At 39.0% G+C, this 24,078-nt stretch overlaps 2 protein-coding genes across 3 annotated transcripts; both read right to left on the bottom strand.

The window, feature by feature from the left end:
* Nucleotides 1–825: 825 nt before the first annotated feature.
* LOC128530059 (protein SSUH2 homolog) lies at nucleotides 826–11,685 on the bottom strand. The gene is made up of 11 exons (XM_053503768.1): nucleotides 11,598–11,685; nucleotides 7,382–7,439; nucleotides 5,602–5,731; nucleotides 5,118–5,178; nucleotides 4,639–4,760; nucleotides 3,534–3,596; nucleotides 3,342–3,424; nucleotides 2,943–3,035; nucleotides 1,410–1,515; nucleotides 1,182–1,289; nucleotides 826–966 (listed from the first exon to the last, which is right to left on the bottom strand). Exons 1-11 carry the CDS (start codon nucleotides 11,683–11,685, stop codon nucleotides 826–828), a joined length of 1,053 nt encoding a protein of 350 aa, XP_053359743.1.
* Nucleotides 11,602–23,667, bottom strand: LOC128530421 (protein SSUH2 homolog). 2 transcript variants are annotated; one of them, XM_053504367.1, is made up of 14 exons: nucleotides 23,641–23,667; nucleotides 23,432–23,515; nucleotides 19,712–19,783; nucleotides 18,414–18,486; nucleotides 17,457–17,586; nucleotides 17,098–17,158; nucleotides 15,994–16,115; nucleotides 14,906–14,968; nucleotides 14,720–14,802; nucleotides 14,532–14,621; nucleotides 14,315–14,407; nucleotides 13,110–13,215; nucleotides 12,834–12,941; nucleotides 11,602–12,601 (listed from the first exon to the last, which is right to left on the bottom strand). In XM_053504367.1, the coding sequence occupies exons 2-14, from the start codon at nucleotides 23,454–23,456 to the stop codon at nucleotides 12,461–12,463; spliced, it is 1,167 nt and encodes a 388-aa protein (XP_053360342.1). In that variant the 5' UTR covers nucleotides 23,457–23,515; nucleotides 23,641–23,667; the 3' UTR covers nucleotides 11,602–12,460. The 2 variants fall into 2 exon arrangements, with proteins under 2 accessions (XP_053360342.1, XP_053360341.1); XM_053504366.1 differs by having other exon boundaries at nucleotides 19,712–19,786; nucleotides 23,641–23,661.
* Between the last annotated feature and the right edge of the window lie 411 nt (nucleotides 23,668–24,078).

The raw sequence follows: 24,078 nt of genomic DNA, 5'->3' as shown, positions 1-24,078 counted from the left end.
TTCACAGAACAGAGAGGAATATACAGTAAGGCGTAAGCCAACGTCGTGAGTAAACACAAATAGAGGAATCAGATACACCTTTTCAAAGAACATCAGCCATTTTTAAGTTCTATTGATATTCAAAGAAAAAAAGAGCAGGAAATTTTATAACTTTCCGGCAGAGAGCGATAGGATGTATTGTCAGATAATAAAAAAGGAAGAACTCAAAGAGAGGTAGAAGCGTTTAAAGGAAATAAAAAATCAAAAAACACAAATACTGTAGAAAATGACCGAAAACACAATGACAAAATGCTTACGTATAAATTAGAACATTAAATCCTGGAAAATCTGGAAATAATGTTAATTTGTAAAGCTGAAAGAGTCGCCTCCTATTGGGGAACTGAGCAAAATCATCTGACTCACTTATACTGTAGTATTTGAAATTCCCATCATTGGCAAATAACATTACAGAGCTGCTCATCTAAAAAAAAAAGTAAGCTACAGTGTTTAGTTAAAGTCACTACAGTAAGTCCCAAATCACATATTAAACACTACTAAATAGAATGTCGAACTTTATAAACCCCAGTTAGGTATTTCAGTACAGTAATTAGAACTTGTAATGTATAATGTACATTTGTATATTCTATATATTTAGTTTAATATCTACATATTTGAAAAGCCATAATTATTTGATTCGCTAATCACATGTATACTATAAACATCAATAATTGACTGTATCAGCATAAAGACAATCAATATTTTTTCAAGATTCAAGATTTAAGATTCAAATAACTTTATTAATCCCAGAGGGAAATTGCTTGATATGGGACATGCTGAATTATGGGATTACATCACAGAGCAGCAGCATGTGGCCGGGTAGTTGTCAGTGTACACATAGTTCTCGTTCCCAAACACAATGTAATTGTAGGGCTTCTCTTTCCAGGTGTAGTTCACCTTGGTGACGGGGATCAGCTCGATGGTGTGACGCTGCAGTGGCAAACATTTTCAGGTCAGTAACGTGATAAATAGCACCATGCAGGTTAAATTTAGTTTCAATGAACTTATGATGCTCTAATGTGAATAACTACTAAAACACGCACTTCACTCTAATTCTAGCATGAAATCTTTAATGAAATTGTTTTAACTTGATTCTCTGGTGACATTAATGTGCTGCAAACATCAGTACTAAAGAGTAGTAGTACCTGCTGAAGAATGCGAGATGTCTGGAAATACTTAAATTGATGTTCTCGTATTAAACGATCAGACTCTTGGTTTATTGTAGGATCAGGGAAACCCACCAATGGCGAAAGCTGAAAAACACATATGCATGCATACACAAAAACACAAAACACAATATAATACAGTCTCTTTGCCAGCTGCACTAAAACTATACATGTCTTTGTGTGTGGGTGTGAAACCTGTTTAAATACCTTGGACTGGGAGTCTGAGAAGATCGTCCTTCCAGAGACCTTCCAGAGAATCTCTGAATTCAGACCGCTCATCTGCTTCACCAAGCATTCCTTTCTATCAGTGGTCCTGAGGAGAGTGAAACGTCACCAGATCTCACACTTTAGTCACAAAAATGAAAAATAAGGAGATGTTTAAGACCTGCCAGTATCATAATTAAAAACTAAAAACTGTAAGTGTAAATGTATTTTATTGGGATTTTATATGATAGACCAACACAAAGTGGCACATAATAGGAAGTAAAAGGAAAATGATAAATGGTTTTCAATAATTTTTTTTTAATAAAAATCATAAAAAAAAAAGTGTGGCAGCCCCCTGAATACACTGCCCTCAGAATTCTCCTAAATTATAAAAAGTGTGTCATTTAAACTGTATTAATACAGCTGTTCTGTGAATCCCTCAGTGGTTTGTTAGAGAACATTAGTGAACAAACAGCATCATGAAGCCCAAGGAACACACGAGACAGGTCAGGGATAAAGTTGTGGGAAAGTTTAAAGCAGGGTTAGGTTATTTAAAAAATATATATCCCAGGATTTTAACATCTTGTGGAGCCTGTCAAATCCATTATCTTAAAATGGAAAGAGTACAGCACAACTGCGAATGACCGTCCACCTAAACCGACAGGCCGGGAAACGAAAGCATTAATCAGAGAAGTAGCCAAGACTATGATAAGTCTGTAGGAGCTGCAGAGATCCACAGCTCAGGTAGGAGAATCTGACCACAAGATAACTATTAGTCGTGCACTCCATAAACCTGGCCTTTATGGAAGAGTGGCAGGAGGAAAGCCATAAGAACTCCTGTTTGCAGTTTGCAACAAGCCAAAATCTAACTATTTAGTCTAAATGCAAAACGCTACAGTATGTGTAGCGAAAACTAAGGAACTGTGCATGGTGGTGGCAGCATCATTTTGTGGAGATGCTTTTCTTCAGCAGGGACCAAGTTGATGGGAAAATGGATGGAGCCAAATACAGGGCAATCATAGAAGAAACCTGTTGGAGTCTGCCAAAGACTTGAGACTGGGGCGGAGAAGCATCTTCCAGCAGGACAACAACCCTAAACATACACCCAGAGCTACAACGGAATGGTTTAGATCAAAGCACATTCATGTGTTAGAACGGCCCCATCAAAGTCCAGACCTGAATCCAATTAAAAATCTGTGGCAAGACTTGAAAATTGCTGTTCTCGGACGCTCACCATTCAATCTGACTGCTGAATAGAAATACACTCCACACTTTTCAGATATTTATTTAAATAATTTAAATGCATTTATAATTTTCCCTCACCTTCACAACTATGTTTCACTTTGTGTTGGTCCATCATGTAAAATCCCAATAAAATACAATTTCGTTTGTGGTTGTAATGTAACAAAATGTGGAAAAGTTCAATGAGTATGAATACTTTTGCGATGCACCTTACAGTGATGTGCTTTTTTCATGTAGCCTCCCTTCCTATAGGTCTAATCTATAAAAAAGGTCATTAAACGCTGGAGATCTCACCACGTGATCTTAAGTTTGTTGAAGAAAAGAAGATTTTTCTTCCCTTGACACTTTTCACATTGACAGGAGCCATGTCCACAGCACCTGTCACAGCTGCCCCCCCCCCACACACACATACACACACAGACTGTAAAACTCTTGTCTTGTGTGTAGTTATGTTGTTCAGTATATGCTTGTATTGGGAACATCTGTATAACTTAGTTAGAATACGTAGCGTACGTTCTTCTTCCACGGCCACAACAGGACATGCAAATTTTAGGTCCGTAGCATGACCCGGTACCACCACATGAAAAGCAGATTGTCTGAAAACTTTTGTCATATGTAGAGTTATGTTTCAAATTCAGTACATAATTAAATTAGGAACATCTGTATAATTGTATAAGTTGGTACATAGCTTACTAAAGTCTTCCACGACCAGCACACGCCATGCAGGTTTTCAATCCCAAGGAAAACCCCGCACCGCCACACTTGCGGCACAATTGCTAAAAGTGGGTCACATTTACAGTAGACACATCATTTACATTGTATTATACATACAGTTGTACACTGTAAGTGTGGAGTAATGTATAATGAAGTAAGTAGATGACTCACTTCTCCAGAGCCTGTACAGAGCGTGCATTGGTTCTTTCCTCCCCCTATACAGACATGGCAGGTCTAGGGATAAACATATAGACAGTAATTCACAGACATTCATCAGTGAAAATTCAGTGTTTAATGTAAAGCCATCAGGCCAACTAGTGACCACTATGGGACACATTTGTTTTTGTACCACATTGTAACATAGTGTAATAAATGACATGAAACGCAACAGCATGTGGACAACCTACAGTAACAATGCTTTACAATACAAGGCTAAAAAAATAGGTTGTGGTGGAGCTCATCATAAAGGAGTTTGGAACAGTCTAGGTCTCTTACCAGGGGTTTGGGGTAGTACAGTAGTAATGGTTAATGTAAGATAGAGGTATACCTCTAATGATTGGTTTGGAACTGATCTACATTAGGTGTCGAATGTGGTGGTAAGTGTAATTAGGAACTCTGATCATGACTCGATTAATGATAATGTTTTCATGAATCCTATCAATTCAGTTCTTACAATAAAGGGCACACAAGCTCATAGTAAATGAGGGAGTGTGTGGGTGCATGCCCTGCTATGAATTGACACCCCGTCCAGGGTGTACCCCACTTTTCTTGAGTCCCCTTGTATAGGTCACAGGATGAGATGTGTGAGTAAATTTTGTTTAAAATATTGTAGGAACTAAATTGACTTGTTTAAGTATTTATGAATACTCTGGAAAATATGAAAAATAAATAGATGAATAAATACATTATTAAAATCCTCCCTGGTACTTATGATACAATATTTTAACTCAATGTGTTGTGCAGATTACGAGCTCTAGTTTTCAAACAGATGCATAATTATTAGAATTCTGACTCTCAAAGTAAACTGCATAATGCACATAATTTTTATTTATTCATTTTTGTTTATTTATTTATTTATTTATTTATTTATTTATTTATTTTTTATTATTATTATTATTATTATTATTATTATTATTATTATGCATCATTACACCCCTACTGGAAGGTCTCTTGTGGACAGCGGAGGACTGAAATAAATTGAGAACAGTGGTAGTTCAGCCAGCATAAAAGTTTTGAGAGTTTAAGTCAGTAGATTTTAGTTTTCTGGATTCTCTACCTTGACAGAGGAGGTATACGGCACTCTGATGTCCTGCGTTTGATCCTTAAAGAAAGCAGGGACTTGGGCTTTGATATTCCATAATGTTGGAGCACGCTGGATACACGCATCCACAGGCTGACCTGAAACACGTCACACACCATTGGGAGATTTAAAATTATATTTAATTACAATTAATGACACAGTGATGACATGGTTCATTATAGTCCATCTTACTGTGTTTTTCTTATATTTAATCAGAAAAAACATCACTCTGATTAAACTTTTTTTTATGTAGTCCACCAGGCAAGTCATGCTTGAAGATGTTTTGTTTGAAAAATATCTTCAGCTTGGAAATAAAATGTTGTTAAAAGGGTAATGTATAGCTCCCAGTTTAATTTTGTACAAATCTAAATCATAGCACATGCCACAGAGAAAAAAGACCTTGACCTTGTCTTGTTAGGGTCTTGTTAGGAGCCCCTAAGCTTGAAATGCTTTACCTGTATATGGTTCATGACTCCAATCAGTAGATCTCATCTCAACAAAAGTCTCCAAGCGATACTATGAGGAAGGAACAGGAGGGGAATAAAGCAAAGGTTAAAGAAATTCAATAATAATCATTAAATGCAAGAAACTATTTTGGTTCTCTCAATTAAATTAATGAATTAAAAACCTTGAAAAACATTACTGTAGCATTAATTTAAATAAAAGGATGACTGGAGGCCGTAAATACAGGAATAAATACAATGGTCACCATTGGCCTCCATGGTCCATAGTCACATAGGACTGCAGAGGTACTTTCCCTAAATAAATTATTTAAAAATAATTAGTTAAAACAGTTAGTACTACCTGAACTGTCATGGTTAACACTTTGCAGTTTGAGACTTTTGCATTTTCTATGAAATTCTGTACTGAAAAAAACTAAATTTGGGAAATGGGATTTTGGGAAATTTGGGAATTTGGCAAATTTCTTTTGTTCCACACCTTGTAGGTGTTAAAGGGCTCTAAGCTGGTGATGACTCCATCTCGAGCCGGTGCAGATCTGTAACAGCTTTTACTGGATGCGTAGCTAATAAGCGCCTCACGTGCATCTTCTGCTGTAATGGAGGTTATACTGAAAACAAAGAACACACACAACATTTAAGAGTGGCATAAATAGACACAAAAAAAATAGTATTTAAGATTTGCAAAATTCTTGGTTTATATCACATGTGAACATAAATAGATATCTAAAAATTTATTGACGACCCTCCATTCGGCCAGATGTTGTAAGTTAACAGTTGCAACATCTGCATTTTCACGTCATATTCTCTTCTCATGAAAATTACATTGACACATTTGGCTAAATTCCATTCTTATGTTGTCACCGAAGTTCCTGTACATCTAGTCCACAATGTGCATCACCTGCTGCTGCTCAGAGTTTTGTTCAAGTTTCTATGTCTGTCAGGATTTTGTCAACATTCAAGTTGGATCAGCTATTTGCTGGTCAGTAAGGTGTTTGCCCTCTTAGTGGAATTCCTCGACTATTGATGGTTGTGTTGTTATAGTGAGCTCGGCTCATCTACCCATGGTTCACTCTCATTTAATAGTTTTTGCTGTTGTTCAGTTCTACGCATGACATTGGCCTGAAGGGTGCAGTATAGTACGTAAGTGGTGACTTTCAGTCTCTTGCATTGTTTTGATGCATTAGTCATTGTGGCCATTTGGTCATTGTGGTTTTCAGGCACAGCTCTGCTCACAGCATTTCAACTGGGTTGAGGTCTGACTAAGCCACGTTTCTGATAAAATCCTGTGTGGTTGTCGCCAAGCATGGTGCTGTGCATTAAGGCCAATATGGATCATCTGCCTATAAGACATTGTTCCAGAAACATTTGTTTAAATGCAGTTGTGTAACCCTCAGTCGTGTTTCCATGTTCTTTTTGGACAGAAGAGGTTTTTCCTAAAAATGCTTTCAAACAAACCGTGCTTGTTCAGTCTTCTTCCAATTGTGTAGTCATTAAACATTTACCATGCTCAGTGAGGCCTTTATGGTGTGAGTTGTAGCTCTTGGTTTTTTTTTTTTTTTTTTTTTTTTTTAAACATTGCGCAATCTGATCTTGGGGTGAGGTGGGACGTCCACTCCTAGGAAGATCGGCAACTGCCTTGATTGCTTTTCATTTGAATATTCTTTCTCACTGTAGATTGTTAAACTAATGGTTTTTATAACCTTTTCCAGATTAATGTGCAGCAACAATTTCTTCTCTATATCCATCCTTCCATGTCTTTCCCTCTTGGCATTGTGTTAACACACACCTAAATGCTCCAGAAACTTCTGCTTTTATAGAGGTCTGCACATCTGCTGATGATCTGTTAATCAAAGGGCTGATTAATGATTAGCAACACCTGGCTGCAACTTACCTTCTTAAATCCTGAAAGCAATAAGAGGTACTTAATATTGTTGTTGTTGTTGTTGTTGTTGGTCTTTCGGCTGCTCCCGGGAAGGAGTCCCCACAGCGGAATACCCAGTCCGCACTACAACTTGGCACAGGTTTTACGCCGGTTTTACGCAACCCTTCCATTTTTATCCGGGCTTGGGACCGGTACTTAATATTGTCCACATGTTGTTTTTTGGGGGGCTTCATTTTTGTTATATAAATAAAGGCACGGTAAAAAAAATTACATGTTTTTGTTACCTGAGGTTGTATTTGCTTTACGACTCGCTGTGATCAGATGATTTTTTAAAATGTTTTTTACACAAAAATATAAAACTAAAAGAAGGGCTTACTTCCTGTTGTCTAGGGCAGGCAGATGTGCCGAGGGCACAGGGGGATAAGAAAGCTCTCCTGCAAAAAACAGAGAGAGAAAAACTCCATAAAAAACAGAGTGAGAAACAAACTACAGTTGATCACTTTTTTTTTAGATTTAACATTTGACAAATCAGGATGGTTTGATTTTAAATTCACAAAAATGGCTGTGGACTGTATCCTCAAACAAACAATACTGTAGCCTAAACTCTATGAATAGAACAGTAGGTAACCTCAATAAAATTAAACTTTATGTTAACTAAAAAAATTTTTGTTAAGCAATTGCACTCATCAACTCATAGCAAAGTTGTAAAAGGGATTTATTTATGCTTGGAATATTTGGTGTCACCTAAATGAGGATAGCTTCCTTTTGAACATTAGTACTATACAAAAAAAAATTAATGGATTAAGAACCCCGCAAATTTTCCATGAAACACACTACATCTTTGGTTTGTTTGTTTATTTATGAAAAAAATTACACTGATTTTCGATAATACATCAGTACACTGGTGACAGTATAACGAGCACCAAAGTTCACCCATGCCCATCCAGTCCAGTTCCACAGAAAAACCAATGCAGCACAAAGCATTCTTGACAAGGATAGATGATATCACATAAATGATAAACACATAATAATATAGTATATGTAATTATTTAGTGGCTTCAGTGGCTTATTTTGTTGATTTGGCCATTTCATATGTTTCTGCGCGCTCTTTTATACATTTGTTTTGTTTTTCAGCATATTTTAATGAACGGCTCCAAAATTCACCATTTGAAATCAACTCCAGACCCGTTGTGTACTAAATTTGTAAGCACAGAGTGCTGTGAAAAAGTATGTGTAAAGTGTTTTTTTTTTGGGGGGGGGGGGGGGGGATTGCATATTTATCCAACTTTATTGATTGAAATCATCAAACAAATGATCAAACGTGATAAAAAATTTGCAAGAACTCACGTTAATAGAACCTGTTTGACAAAGTGAAGCACGCTAAAAGATTTCACATTACGCTGCGATCTAAAGAAACAGATGAGAAACGAAGTAATTGGCAAATGTATCGTTCTGGAAAGGGTTACAAAGCCATTTCTAAGACTTTGGGACTTAAGGAAGCCACGGTGAGAGCCATGATTCACAAATAGAGACAATTTGGAACAGTGGTGAACCTTCACAAGAGTGGCGGCCTACCAAAATTACTCCAAAATAGAGCACAACGACAACTCATCCAGGAGCTCATAAAAAGAACGAGTGTTAATGATTCAACAATAAAAAAGATACTGGATCAAAATGGCCTTCATACTGTAGGTTCCAAGGAAAAAGCCACTGCTGACCAACAAGAACACAAAGGCCGGTCTCACATTTGCCCAAAAAATCTTGATTATCCCCAAGACTTTTGGGCAAATATTCTGTGGATTGATAAGACAAAAGTTCAACTTTTCGAAGCTATGCATTACATTACATCTTAGTTTGTTTAATAAAAATTTCATAAAAATAACATCATGCCAACAATCAGAAACGGTGGTGGTAATGTGGTACTCTGGGGCTTTGCAGCTTCAGGAGCCAGATTACTTGCTATAATTGATGGAATCATAAATTCTTTGCTCTACTGGAAAATCCTAAAGAAAAATGTTCACGCCATCAGTTCGTGACCTCAAGTTCAAGTAAGTTATGCAGCAGGACAATGATCCAAAACACACCAGCAAGTCCACCTCTGAATGGCAAAACAAAACAAAATTAAGGTTTTGGAGTGGCCCAGACAAACTCAACTCCGAACTTAAATCCAATTGAGATCCTTAAACAGACCATTTGTGCTTGAAATCTCTCCACTGTGACTGAATTAAAACAATTCTGCAAAGAAGAGTGGGCCAAAATTCCACCAGGGTGATGTAAAAGACTCATTGGCCGTTAAAACAAATGCTAGATTGCAGTTGTGGCACAACAGGTTTATGGGCAATTACTTTTTCACAAAGGACCAGATAGATTTAGACGTCTTTTTTCCCCTCAATAACTGAAATCTTTAAATAAAATATTATCAAAATCAAAAATTATCAAACTGCATTGTCTCTCGGGTTATTTTTGTGTAATATAATTTTTTTTCAAGAAAAAATAAAAAAATACAATTTAAGAAGGGGCAAATATGCATACATACATATAGTGGCATCAAAAAGAGGTAAACCAAACAAACCAAACACACAAACACAGGAAATATTATAGGTTAATATTTCTTTCCATTCGTGCAAAACTCTTCCCCTGTGTGTGTTAGCATCAGCTGGTGCGACTTACCAGAAACGAGCTCATTTCACCACTATAGGTGCACCACAAAGGAGACTAATCAAGATGAAATAAATACTAATAACTTCCATTAACTAAGGTAAATATTCTGATCATGCCCTGTAACATACTGTATATTTATATTTACATACTGTAGATAATTATATATTTATACAGATGAATATATTTATCTTAGGATGAATAAAACAGCCTTACCTGGTTCTGAAATTGCTGAAGACATATTCCCAAAATTTATCCTAAAGTGTCGCTTTACAATCTCTTTCAAATACTAATAATAACAAAAATAATAAATACCATAATCACATTACTGTTTAAAACTTTACATGTACATAAAGAACAAAAGTGTATTGAGTGTTGATCTTTAAGACTGGTGCCCTCTCCACACTGTCAGGTGCCCAAAGAACCCACTGGTTTATAGTGTGAAAGTCCTGACCACTTCCTTGACGTCATGCAACCAAGTTATTAAAAAAAAAATTACAGTATGAATGCTGTACAGTATATTACATTTATATTAAAGCAAAATGTGATCTTTAAATACCATAAAGAAAATACACATAAGTGATGGTATTCAATCAGCAAGTTTTTGGATATACTGTATATGCGTGCCAATAACATAAGTTTGAGTTGACATAGAAATTATTATTTTAATATCTTATCAATCGTACATATGTGTCACAGGTTTGATATACCGATGCATAAAGTATAGGGTTTTTAAACCACTTTATTTTAATCAGTTATGAAATCACATCTTATGATTTAGTATCTTAACTATATAGGACATTTTAGCATCCATTTAGATTCTTTCCCACAAATGTACATGAGTCTCTTGTTTGTAATGATACACCTTCCTTTTTCTTCACCAACACATGATTCAGTCCATATCATCGATCACATAGTGATCGTCCATGTATACACTACCGTTCAAAAGTTTGGGGTCACTTTCCAACTCCATGATCGCTCCAAATTTTTATTTCTTTCTACATTGTAAAGGAATGCTGAGGGCGTTAATAACAACTAACTGTTGTTTTTGATGTTGTTACATAATTACCTAATCCCATATGTTATTTTATAGTTTTGAAGGGAGGCTGAAAATCAAAAGTACCAGTCAGTATCTGGTGAAGTACTGCAGTGCATCTCCTCCCCATGGACTGCCTATTGCGGACAGTCTGAGCACTGATGGAGGGATTGTGTGTTCCTGGTGTGACTCGGCCAGTCGTTGTGGCCATCCTGTACCTGTCACGCAGGTGTGATATTCGGATGTACCGATCCCGTGCAGGTGTTGTTACACGTGGTCTTCCACTGCGAGGATGATCAGCTGTCCTTCCTGTCTCCCTGTAGCGCCGTCTTAGGCGTCTCACAGTGCGGACATGACGATTTATCGCCCTAGCCACATCAGCAGTCCTCATGCCTCCCTGCAGCATGCCTAATGCACGTTCACGCAGATGAGCAGGGACCCTGGGCATCTTTCTTTGGGTGTTTTTCACAGTCGGTAGACAAGTCTCTTTAGTGTCCTGCGTTTTTAGAACTGTGACCTTAAATGCCTACTTACTGTAATCTGTTAAGGTCTTAACGACCATTCCACAGGTGCATGTTAATTAATTAATTACAGTTAATTGAACATGATGGAAAACATAGTTTAAACCCTTTAAAATGAAGATCTGTAAAGTTATTTGGATTTTTACATTATTGTTGAAATACACAGTACTGAAAAAGGGATGTTTCTTTTTTTGCTGAGTATACATAATCATATATACAATATTGCCAAAACTATTAGCTCGTCTGCCATTTTCTGACCTCAACCAGATGGATTACCTTTTGGATGAATTAGAGCGGAGACTGCGAGTCAGGACTTCTCGCTTCTGGAGGAATGGTAAAAAATTCCCATATTCACACTCCTAAACCTCGTGAAATACCTTCCCAGAAGTCAGTCGGGACAGTCTGGCCCCTGGGGACGAATTCCTGATGAACAATGCAGTGAATGTCGAAAAAGACGTTGAGCATGCACCCGGATGAGCTGTGGGCCTGCCTCGCCCTTTTTGGTCGTAGACATGATGGGCTCTTTGTCTCAGGGTTGTACCCATACACCCAATATTCCTCAACATGAAAGATGGGTCATCCACCCAGTTCTTGTTCATCAGCCTGGGGATAAACTTCAGTTTGGTTGAAATTACGGCGCATGTTTAACTCACAGGTGAGGATACTGGACTGTTCCATATGACACACTGACAACGGCAGCAGTGTTGTGGATTGCTCTCCGATAACGATCATGCACAAGTTACTGAATGGTTTCGGGTTGAGCACATTGAAGGTCTTTCTGATCTCTTGTGCTGCTGTCTGTTTACGAAACGTTTTGCTACCACCTTATATAATGTGTGTATATTGTATATTTACAGTTAGTTAAAGCCTACAGTAGGCTAGACTTGATATTTCAATGTTTAGGAAAAAAATATGCAGCTTCAAATATAACATAAAAGATTGAAAGGATAGATCTTCTTTGAAAAGAGTAAATAAGCGCTAATCAGTAAGCATAAAGTCTAGAAGAGTGAATATGAGTGAATGAATTAAAAAGTGTTTATGTAGAGAAGAAAATAGTCTTGATATTTAACCACAGTTGCTTTAACTACATATCTAAAAAGCAATAATTATTTGCTATATTTGGTATATTTGATAAACACATGCATACTACAAACATCAATAACAGACTATAACAGCGTAAAGATGATTAATATTCTGTGTCATTTGGTGCTTTTGATATGGAACATGCTGAATTATAGGATTACATCACAGAGCAGCAGCATTTGGCCGGGTAGTTGTCAGTGTACACGCTGTTCTCGTTTCCAAACACAATGTAAGTGTAGGACTCCCCATGCCAGGTGTAGTTCACCTTGGTGACGGGGATCAGCTCGATGGTGTGACGCTGCAGTGGGAAACATTCTCACATCAGTAATGTGATAAAAACCACTATGCTAAAAAAACAAAAAAGCCGTTTCAATGTACTCATGAAGCTCGTATATCAGTAACTACTAAGACACACACTTTACTCTAATTCTAGCATAAAAATGTACTCAAATTATTTATTTATTTATTTATTTTAATTGCTCTGGGAAAATGAATGTGCTGCTAATATCAGTACTGAAGAGTAACAGTACCTGCTGCAGAACGCGAGAAGTCTGGAAATACTTGGACTGATGTTCTTGTATTAAACGCTGAGACTCTTGGTTTATTGAAGGATCGGGGAAACCCACCAACGGGGGAAGCTAAAACACATAAGTGCACACACACACACACACAAACACACACACACACACCACAATATAATTCAGTCTCTTGGCCATCTGCACCAGAGCTATGCTTAGAACTGTGTGTGTGTGTGTGTGTGTGTGTGTGTGTGTGTGTGTGTGTGTGTGTATAAACAGTTTTATTACCATGTACTGGGTGTCTGTGAAGATCGTGGTTCCAGAGACCTTACTGAGATTCTCTGGATCCAGACCGCTCGACTGCTCCGTCACGTACTCATTTTCATAAGTAATCCTGTGGAGAGCAAAGAAAAAGCTGAATTCTGAGATCATTCAGAGGTGGGAAGTAACGAGTTTACATTTACTTAAGTAAGTTCTTTAAAAACAAATGTACCTCTATGAGTAGTTTTACTGCACCATACTTTTTACTTTTACTTGAATAGATTTGTGATGAAGACAAGTGTCAAAGAATGAATTATTTCTATACACTGTAGAAGGTAGAGAATGATTCGTTTGAGCAGATCACTCTTAAGCATATTAGTCCATGTTTTATAATAAAAAGTTTACTACATACTGTTTTAGAGTAAATGGTTTTAGAACTGTTGTAATCCTTTCTAGCAATTTAAAGTAACAAATACATTATACGATTCATATTTAACTAAGTTTAATAAAGGTAGCCAAGCGGGCTAAGATGCTGGATTAAGGTTCCGGGCTCTTCTGGGGTGTGGGTTCGAATCCCACCGCTTCTAAAGCAATGGTTTGGGGCAGTGATGGCTCAGAGGCCCGAGTTACTGATCAGAAGATTGGCAGTTCGATCCCCAGCTGGAAGGGATACGCAAAGGAGGGATTTCACTGTGCTGTAATGTACATGGCTTAACTTAACTAAATGATGTAGATTAAATTAGAGAAACAAGAACAGTTTTACTGCGATTTTAAACCAATTTAAAATGTATTGTTTATGTAACAGCCTCAGCAGCAACCTCATTTCCCCTCTCGTCTGTTTCAACCACTCAGCATTCAGCATCAGCAGTTTATTAATCACTGTCCTGATCATCTGTCATCATCTGCACCTGGTTCATGCCTTAAGTTTTTTTTTAATGCTTGAACGATTTATCAATATGTGGCAATGTGTGTCTGGACTGAAAATGACCAAAAGTTCTTTAGGATGGATGGAGAACTAATCCTTAAATATACAATAAAAATACAAGAAAGTCTGGCTCTTTAGAAACAACAGAAGAAATAGGGGGTGTCAAGACTTTTGCACACTATTGTATTTAAAGTACTGTGATGTGTTTGTTTGTATACCAGATTTTGAATGTTTCATATAGTCTCTCTATAGCAATGCAGGTCTAATCTATTGAAAAAAACAATTTCTTGAATGCTGAAGATCTCACCAGTGTATCTTGAGATTGATGAAGACGAGAAGTTTTTCCCTCCCGTCACACTTTGAACACACACAGAAGCATTTTCCGTAACACCTGCCACAGCTGCACACATGCAAACACACTGTAAAACTTTGGGTGTAGTTACTGTATGTTATTTAGTTCAGTATACAGTAGGTTGCATTGGGACACATTGTTATAAGTGCCATAGTTACAGTATGAAGCGTACATTTTTCTTCCACTGCCAGAACAGGGGATGCAGAGTTCAGTTCCGTGGATATACCCAGAACCGCCACATGTCCAGCAGATAGTCTGAAAACTTTTGTTGTATGTTTATTCATGTTTTAAATTCAGTATATAGTTTTTGAAAAAAATTAAACATCCTCATAACTGTATTAGTTGCGTTCTGTAGCTTACTTTTGCCTTCCACAGCCGCTACACATCAGGCAGATTTTTATTCCTCGGCACTGCCCACTTCCATAACACGACGTGCACATTGTCTAAAAATGGATCATATTTTCAGCAGATACATAATTTACATTGTAAGATTGAGTAAAAATGTGGAATAGCTTACACTAACTTAAGTTTAGGAATATGACTCACGTCCCCAGAGCCTGAACAGGACGGGCAGAGGATGTTTCCTTTCCCCATACAGACGTGGCACGTCTATGGATAATCGTATTTAAATCACAGACACTCATCAGTGACAATTCAATGGTTCATTTAAAGCCATCAGGCCAACTGGTGGCCACCATGAGAGACATTTGGTTTTGAAATATTGCACAGTAACGTAATGAATGGAATTCAAAACAACAGTATGTTGAAAACCATACTATACAATACTACACGCTACAAGTCTAGGGATATTATGGGTATTTTGGGACAGGATTCTGGGTGTAGCAGGTCTTTCTGATGGGTTTGGAACAGGTATCTAGGTCTTTAATGATCAGTTGGGGACAGTACCCCTATTTAATATCCTTTTAATAGACTTGCAATAACACACACACACACACACAGATACACTCACTGATATACATATACAGGTTGACTGGCTCTTCTCATAATAAGCATTTCATTGTACTGATGGCCCTGTGTTGACATACATATACAGTACATGGGACAGTGCTATTTCTTTAATAGGGGGTCCTATCCACTGTAGGCACAAGGCGGGTCTGGGTGCTTATCCATGGCAGAGCACACAAGTGCGTACACTATGGAAAGCTCACAATTTGGAAATGCTATTCAGCCTTATCCGCTTTCCATTAGACTGTGAGAGGAAACTGGAGTTCCCAAAAGAAACCCACTAGGGGGAGAACATGCACTCACAGGGAATCTCAACTTCCCTGAGATGGGAATCAAAACCTCGACCATAGACCAAGGTACGAGACCTCAGTGCTAACCATCACACCATCTGCCATCCGAACCAAACATAACTGAAAAAATATATTTTAAAAAAAGGTATATTAAAATGATACAACACTTTTTATGGGTTTAAACAACACAAAACAATGTGTATTTTGCTCTATAAAATCCTAAAGCAAAATATTTACAAACAGAACTTTAATGGTACAGTATGAACCAAATTCGCTACAGATTTACCATAAAAATGAATAAATATATTTTACTGTACTACTGAGGACAGTGGGCTGTCTTCAGTAGTTCAGTAAGTTTCAGTTCCCTGGTTTCTCTACCTTGACTGAGGAGGTATACGGCACTCTGATGTTCTGCCTTCGATCCTGGAAGAAAGCAGGTGCTTGGGCTATGAACGTCCATGGTGCTGGAGGAGGCTGGATGAACGCATCCTCAGGCTGACCTAAAACACATTTGTTGACGATGGAGTGACAGGTTGCTTTACATCTCAGAAAGCCCTCATGTCTGTGTTTCCTTCTGGCTCTCCCTTTTAGTTATGCTGTCATAGTTAGTCCTGCCGAAGTCGCTGCTTGCATTTTGCACTAAATATACATTGACCTTATATATTACAGTATGTCACTGTGACCATACCTACCCATTATCTATCTATCGTTTTCTTTTTTTTCACTTCTCTTCTGTTCTCTTCTCTCACCCTCTCCCTGTCTTTCTGTTGAGGTACACATGCCTCTCCTGAGCTCCCAGTGATCCAGACGCCCTCGACCCTCTGGATTCTGCTTGGGATGCGTGTGGTGATTGGGGACGGTCCTACTTTACCTCTTACATTTAGCTGTTCTCTGAGGACCCTCGACAGCTGTCGCTCCATAGTCAGGACTAGAATTTCCTACTGTCTACCTGAGCCTCCAATAACGAACTGGACTCCATACTAACTTAAACACATCATCTGACATATTGAACATCTCGCTGCCTAACACACAGTACGCCTGCACAATCATCCCTGCTATCTGTTATCACCCAGATGAGGATGGGTTCCCTGTTGAGTTCGGTTCCTCTCAAGGTTTCTTCCTACTGCCATCTCAGGGAGTTTTTCCTTGCCACTGTCGCCGTCGGCTTGCTCGTCAGGGACAATCTGATCATTATGATTGATACACTTTCTCACATTTCATACACATTTCCATAATTTTCTTTTGATTCTGGAAAAGCTGCTTTGTGACAATTTAAACACATCTTCATCCACCAGACAAGCCATGTTTGAAGATGCTTTGTTTAAAAACACTTTGTATCTTCAGCTAATTTAACTAAAAAGTAAGGCCAGCTTTTAGCTGTCAGTTTAGTTTTGTACAAATTTAAATCATAGCACATGCCACCAAGAGAAAGGAGATTGCCCTATTGTTCATATACCCAAAGCTTGAATTGCTGCTCTTTACCTGTATACGGTTCATCGCTCCATTCAGTAGATCTTGTCTCAGCAAAAGTCTCCAAGCGGTACTGTGAGGAGTAGAAACGGGAGAGGAATGAAGCTAAAGCCGAGAGAATTCAATCATTTTCTTTCATCACCTAAATAAACCTTTTAAATAAATAAAGTATCTTGAAAAACATTAATATGAATTAACATTAATATGAATAAAAAAATATTTTCCCTAAATTACACATTTAAAACAGTTAGTACTACCTAAACTGGTTACAATTTTGCATTTTCCATTAAATTATGTAATAAAATATCTTCATTTTAGAAAAGTAAAAAATAAAGTAAAGTAGACATAGATATAGATGTTTCTCTTCCTACTCTGTAGACATTAAAGGGCTCTAAGCTGGTGATGATGCCATCTCGAGCCGGCCCCATGCAGTACCAGCTTTTACCGGATGCGTAGCTAATAAACGCCTGATGTGCAGTTTCCTTTGTAATGGTGGTTATACTGGAAGAAAAAAAAAAACATTCAAAAAAACACAACAAGACCAAATCAGGGAGAAAATCATGTCCCATCTTTAACCATAACAGTAAGATTGGCATGATCAGGAGCACAAAAAGTAAAACAGTATCTGAAATTTGCACATACATTTTAAAAAAAAAATACATTTCAGTTTCAGTTTAAAATAAGAATAAATTAATTATGTGAAATAAACATCCTGATTCAACATGACCCTAAAAAAATGTTTAAGTGTCGTCCTGTACAGGGTCATGGGAGGCCTGAAGCCTATCCCAATGGTTTTCAGGGCAGGAGGCGTTGTACACCCTGGACCAGGTGCCAATCCATTGCAGGACACACAATGACACACATTCACACACTTACTCAAATACTAGTAATATGGAAAAGGGAGGTGGGATTCAACACTGGACCCTGAAGGTGCTAACCGCTTGCCCACCATCCCTTATATCACTCACTCACTCATCGTCGTCTATACCGCTTTATCCTGTATTCAGGGTCGCGGGGCCCTGGAGCCTATCACAGGAGGCTTAGGGCGTGAGGCGGGGTACACCCTGGACAGGGTGCCAATCCATCGCAGGGCACACACATACACACTCATTCACACACTACAGGCAATTTGGGAAAGCCAATTAGCCTAATCTGCATTCCTTGGACTGTGGGAGGAAACCAGAGTAACCCAGAGGAAACCCACCAAGCACGGGGAGAACATGCAAACTCCATACACACAGAGACGGGAATCGACAGGGTTAACCACTACACCACCGTCCCTTGTATATATGTTTAAATTAGAGTTAGTGAGGAATTACAGTACGTACCTCCAGTCGGTTTGGGCAGGGAGGTTGGACAGGGCAGGCAGGGGTGCCAAGGGCACTGGGGGAGGAAGAAGCCCTGCAAAAACCAGAGAAAGAGAAAAAAATTCTCAGTTTTAAACATTTGAAAACTCGGGATGGTTCTAACTAATATGTGTGTTGATGGCTTTGGACTGTACCTGATAAAACAGTTTTCTGTTACAGTTTGTGATTGCAAACCTAATTGCACTCTTAGCCTTATTGCATGGTTTTTTTTTTTTTTTTGCATTTGTGTCAGAGCTTTTGACTGGTAGTGGATTTAAAATTAGATTATGTGGTATCACCCAAATGAGGATGGGTTCTTTGAGTCCAGTGTTAAAATGCGCCATACAAACATAATTGAATTGATTAAAAAAAAAGAAAAAAACTCCCAGAAACACTACAAATACTGTAAACTCCCCCGACCCCAATCCTATCGAACACCCAGAGTCAGAGCTGCCCCGGTGGCACAACCCAAACTGTGGTGGTTTTAATGTTTATGAATGATTCTCACTGGCTAATTAATGGACTAATTTAATGTTTTAGTAAAAAGCTGAACTGAGACAGGTATGACTGATTTTTTTAAAACAAAATGTTATCATTTTGACTGTAAGATAAACAAAAATAAAGCATTAAATATTTATTATTGCTGCATAGAGACATTCTAAAAAAAGCACGAATTAATTAGTTGTATTATTTTTTTATATTAAAATATATATAATTAAAAGAAATCAAAATAAAATATTTTTCCAAGATAACTAAATAAACATTTTTAGGGCATCTAGTGAGTCTCTATAGATTATTGCACTTTTTTATTATTGCAGAATTTATTGCAGAAAATTTCAGTCAATAAGTGTTTCAATGTGTTCACAATTTTCAAAGAATCTCAAATTTATGGTTTTATTATTTTAAGAAAAATCTTGGAAAAAAAAATGTATGGCTATTTTGGAACAGGACTGTGATTATGACACCAGTAACAATTACCAATAGCAGTGACCTAAAGTAATGGCACTGGAATAAAGACACAAATAAAGTCACAATTTCCAAATAAAATATTGAAAAAAAATAGAAAGAAAAATTGTTTAGAAACAAACCATATTTAGAGTTCTTGTTAGACCCAAAAATGATGCTAACTTTAATCCAATGATGACTAAAAAGGTGAACTGGTAATGGAAGCTTCTGCTTCACAGAGCAAAAAATACACATTTAAATAATAGGCTAAAAATTGTTTAAAAAAATGATTTCAGAGAATTTCTCTATTTGTTTGTTTATTAAACAACCTTCACCTCCATAAGCCAACGTCTCCTCGTATCCCGGCACTGTGTCGTAATAGCCAGGGGGAACGCTGGGGCTGCATTCTACTGCAACAACAACAGCACACAAACCTGTTAGGAAGGACTTAAACTCTCAAAGCAAATGAACACAGAACTATTTTAATAAACAAAATGTATATAGAACATACAATGTCACCCAAATGTCTGGTTCCATATGCTTTATATATAATTTGATATTTTTCAAATAAATAAAACTTTGGTTCTTAACCCTGATCCAGGAGGACCACCTGACCTGCACGTTTTAGTGTTTCTAGGCTCTCAGTACACCAGATTTAACTCATCGACTAAATAACAGTCTTCTCTCAATTGAAAGGGTGTGTGATGGAGCAGAGAAAACAGTAAAACGTGCAGGGCATGTGGACTACAGAACCAGACTAAACACTATTCAACATTTGCCTGTCATGATTGGGGTGTTGAGGCAGGTGTTGAACGCCGTGGGCGGAAGGAGCAGGCATAGAGGCAGAGGATTGGTGTTAAACACAAAGTATAAATAAAGACACAAACAAAGGAACAAACAAACTCAAACAATACTTAACTTTGTGCTAACAGGGGCTCTCTGGCGAGACACAGGCAGGGGGTGACACAAAACACGTCCTGTGGCGAGACACAGGCAGGGGGTGACACAAAACACGTCCTGTGGCGAGACACAGGCAGGGGGTGACACAAAACACGTCCTGTGGCGAGACACAGGCAGGGGGTGACACAAAACACGTCCTGTGGCGAGACACAGGCAGGGGGTGACACAAAACACGTCCTGTGGCGAGACACAGGCAGGGGGTGACACAAAACACGTCCTGTGGCGAGACACAGGCAGGGGGTGACACAAAACACGTCCTGTGGCGAGACACAGGCAGGGGGTGACACAAAACACGTCCTGTGGCGAGACACAGGCAGGGGGTGACACAAAACACGTCCTGTGGCGAGACACAGGCAGGGGGTGACACAAAACACGTCCTGTGGCGAGACACAGGCAGGGGGTGACACAAAACACGTCCTGTGGCGAGACACAGGCAGGGGGTGACACAAAACACGTCCTGTGGCGAGACACAGGCAGGGGGTGACACAAAACACGTCCTGTGGCGAGACACAGGCAGGGGGTGACACAAAACACGTCCTGTGGCGAGACACAGGCAGGGGGTGACACAAAACACGTCCTGTGGCGAGACACAGGCAGGGGGTGACACAAAACACGTCCTGTGGCGAGACACAGGCAGGGGGTGACACAAAACACGTCCTGTGGCGAGACACAGGCAGGGGGTGACACAAAACACGTCCTGTGGCGAGACACAGGCAGGGGGTGACACAAAACACGTCCTGTGGCGAGACACAGGCAGGGGGTGACACAAAACACGTCCTGTGGCGAGACACAGGCAGGGGGTGACACAAAACACGTCCTGTGGCGAGACACAGGCAGGGGGTGACACAAAACACGTCCTGTGGCGAGACACAGGCAGGGGGTGACACAAAACACGTCCTGTGGCGAGACACAGGCAGGGGGTGACACAAAACACGTCCTGTGGCGAGACACAGGCAGGGGGTGACACAAAACACGTCCTGTGGCGAGACACAGGCAGGGGGTGACACAAAACACGTCCTGTGGCGAGACACAGGCAGGGGGTGACACAAAACACGTCCTGTGGCGAGACACAGGCAGGGGGTGACACAAAACACGTCCTGTGGCGAGACACAGGCAGGGGGTGACACAAAACACGTCCTGTGGCGAGACACAGGCAGGGGGTGACACAAAACACGTCCTGTGGCGAGACACAGGCAGGGGGTGACACAAAACACGTCCTGTGGCGAGACACAGGCAGGGGGTGACACAAAACACGTCCTGTGGCGAGACACAGGCAGGGGGACAAACACATAACAGGACACAAACGAGGCGTGGAGCTGAAACTGGACACTAGAGAGAACGGGAGACACTAGAGAGAACGGGAGACACTAGAGAGAACGGGAGACACTAGAGAGAACGGGAGACACTAGAGAGAACGGGAGACACTAGAGAGAACGGGAGACACTAGAGAGAACGGGAGACACTAGAGAGAACGGGAGACACGTAAAGACTAGAGACGAGAGACCAAGAGAGGGACGGGACAAGGGCTAAAGACATGGCAATCAGCTAGGCATGGCTTTTAGCTAAACATGGTTAAGCTAAGCTTAACCATGGCAGTCAGCTACACATACATCTAGCTAAGCATGTCTTTAGCCCCAACATGCACTAAGCTACACTTACCTAATAGCTTAAACACACTAGGGAATAGGGGCACAGAAACACAGACAAAGGATACCCAGTGGCTAGGCGAGGCAGCCCTCCAAGACTAAGCGAGGCGGCACTCACAAGCTAGTCGTTACTCCAAAGCCAGGAGGGACAGCACTCTAAACCTAGGCACACTGGGACACTAGGGGGAGAGGAAACACAGGACAGCTAGAGACACAGAGGAGCTATGGCTAGAAGCATGCTAGTACTGAACCTGTACTGTAACTCAACATAGAATTTAGCTAATCATGCTCCTAGCCACACACACACACCTAACTACTTACCTGCTCTAGCTAACCACAAGAACACAGGAGGACAGGACTGAATCAGCTCCACAAACACAGACACACAAAACATACACAGAGACATTGCCAATAAGAGAGCCCAAGTCAACACAACTAAAATCAAAGTACAAACTAAACAGATAACAAAACAAAACAAACCAAACCAAAATGCCCACATAAATGACAGTGGTACAGTAGTACCAAAAATGCTCGACCCAGTTTCCCAGTCTAAACAGCTATTTATAGATTTATTGATGGCTACCTCGGTTCAGGTGTGCACTGCCTCACCTGACCGAGGTGCCTGCTGGGAAACTGAGTCGGCCAACAAAAACTACAAAATAAAAACAGTGACCTCTAGTGGAGGACCCTTACATTGCCTTTGGCAGAAACTGAGTCATCAGAATCTGAACATTCATTGCACTAAAGGAGGAAATTTTTTTTGCATGTAACAACATATACATAAATTGACGCACTGTTCCTATATTCAGTGTATACACAAGCGCAGCAGTAACGTCATTAATAAACACCAGTGACCCAATTCATACATACAGTGTACAGTACCCATGCCATATCACTGGATGATGATGTTGTATGCTTAGTAACGTGAGCCCTTCCTTTTCTTCTTCGTACTCTTCTCCTTTAAACACTTTTCTCTTCTTTGTCCTCTTTTCCATTTTCTACACACTTTACACAGTGTACTCAACCTTTCCACATTTCCATTGCTCCTCCCCTATAGGTTTTGGGTGATATATATATATATATATATACACACACACACACAGAGGAAATCAGTTGTTAAACTAACTTTCCATTCTTGTAAAACTTCTCCTGTGTGTGTTAACATTGGCTAATCCTTAATGACACAACAGCATTCTGCCACTTCCAGACTGTACGTCTATGAGGTGCGAAGCGAACTCGTTTCACCACTATAGTTGCACCACATATTGTCAAACGTTTAACAAAGCACAGTTATCATAAGGAAATGACAATAAATAGTAAAATAATTCTATTAAATGAAGTGAAAATACTAATCATGTGCTATAAAATATATTTATATCTACATAGTTGAACATACTTATATTTATACAGTTGAATATATTTAACTTAGCAGGATTAAATCAGCTTTACCTGGTGCTGAAATTTCTAAAGCCATGTTCCCAAAGTGATCTGTCGCACGTTTCGGTCCACAATCCCTTTCAAATACTACTACTGCTAATAATAATAATAATAATAATAATAATAATAATAATAATAAATACCATTATCATCAAATTACTGTTTAAAACTCCACATGTACATATTACAAAGAATAAAAGTGCATCGATAGTTGATATTACTTTAAGACTGGTGTTCTCTCCACACTGTCAGGTGCCTCAAAAAAAACCACACACACTGGTGTGATGAAGTTTGTTTTGTGAAAGTCCTGACTACTTCCTTTTACATCATGCAACCAAGTTTTCTGTCTTAAAAATGTACACAAGCTCTATAGGACTGTATATCTATCATGTTTATTAAAGTAAAATACGCATTATGAGTGATCAATGAATGAATGACCAATCACCAAGTTATTAAATATACTGTATACTGTATGACTGTATGTATGTCAGTAACAAAGCTTGAGCTAACATCTGACATGGAGATTATTATTTTATTATCTTCTTAATCATGCATACAGTATGTCTCAGATTCAAGAATTTTCTTTGTTACATACAACTAACTCCAGACTGTGCAGATTGTTTAGGGAAAATTTTATAAAATAAAAAGACAAATAAAAA

The sequence above is a fragment of the Clarias gariepinus genome, chromosome 9 (assembly GCF_024256425.1).
Source record: "Clarias gariepinus isolate MV-2021 ecotype Netherlands chromosome 9, CGAR_prim_01v2, whole genome shotgun sequence".
Classification (NCBI taxonomy): domain Eukaryota; kingdom Metazoa; phylum Chordata; class Actinopteri; order Siluriformes; family Clariidae; genus Clarias; species Clarias gariepinus.
Note: the sequence above shows the minus strand (reverse complement) of the source record. Positions and strands in the feature narration are given on the sequence as shown.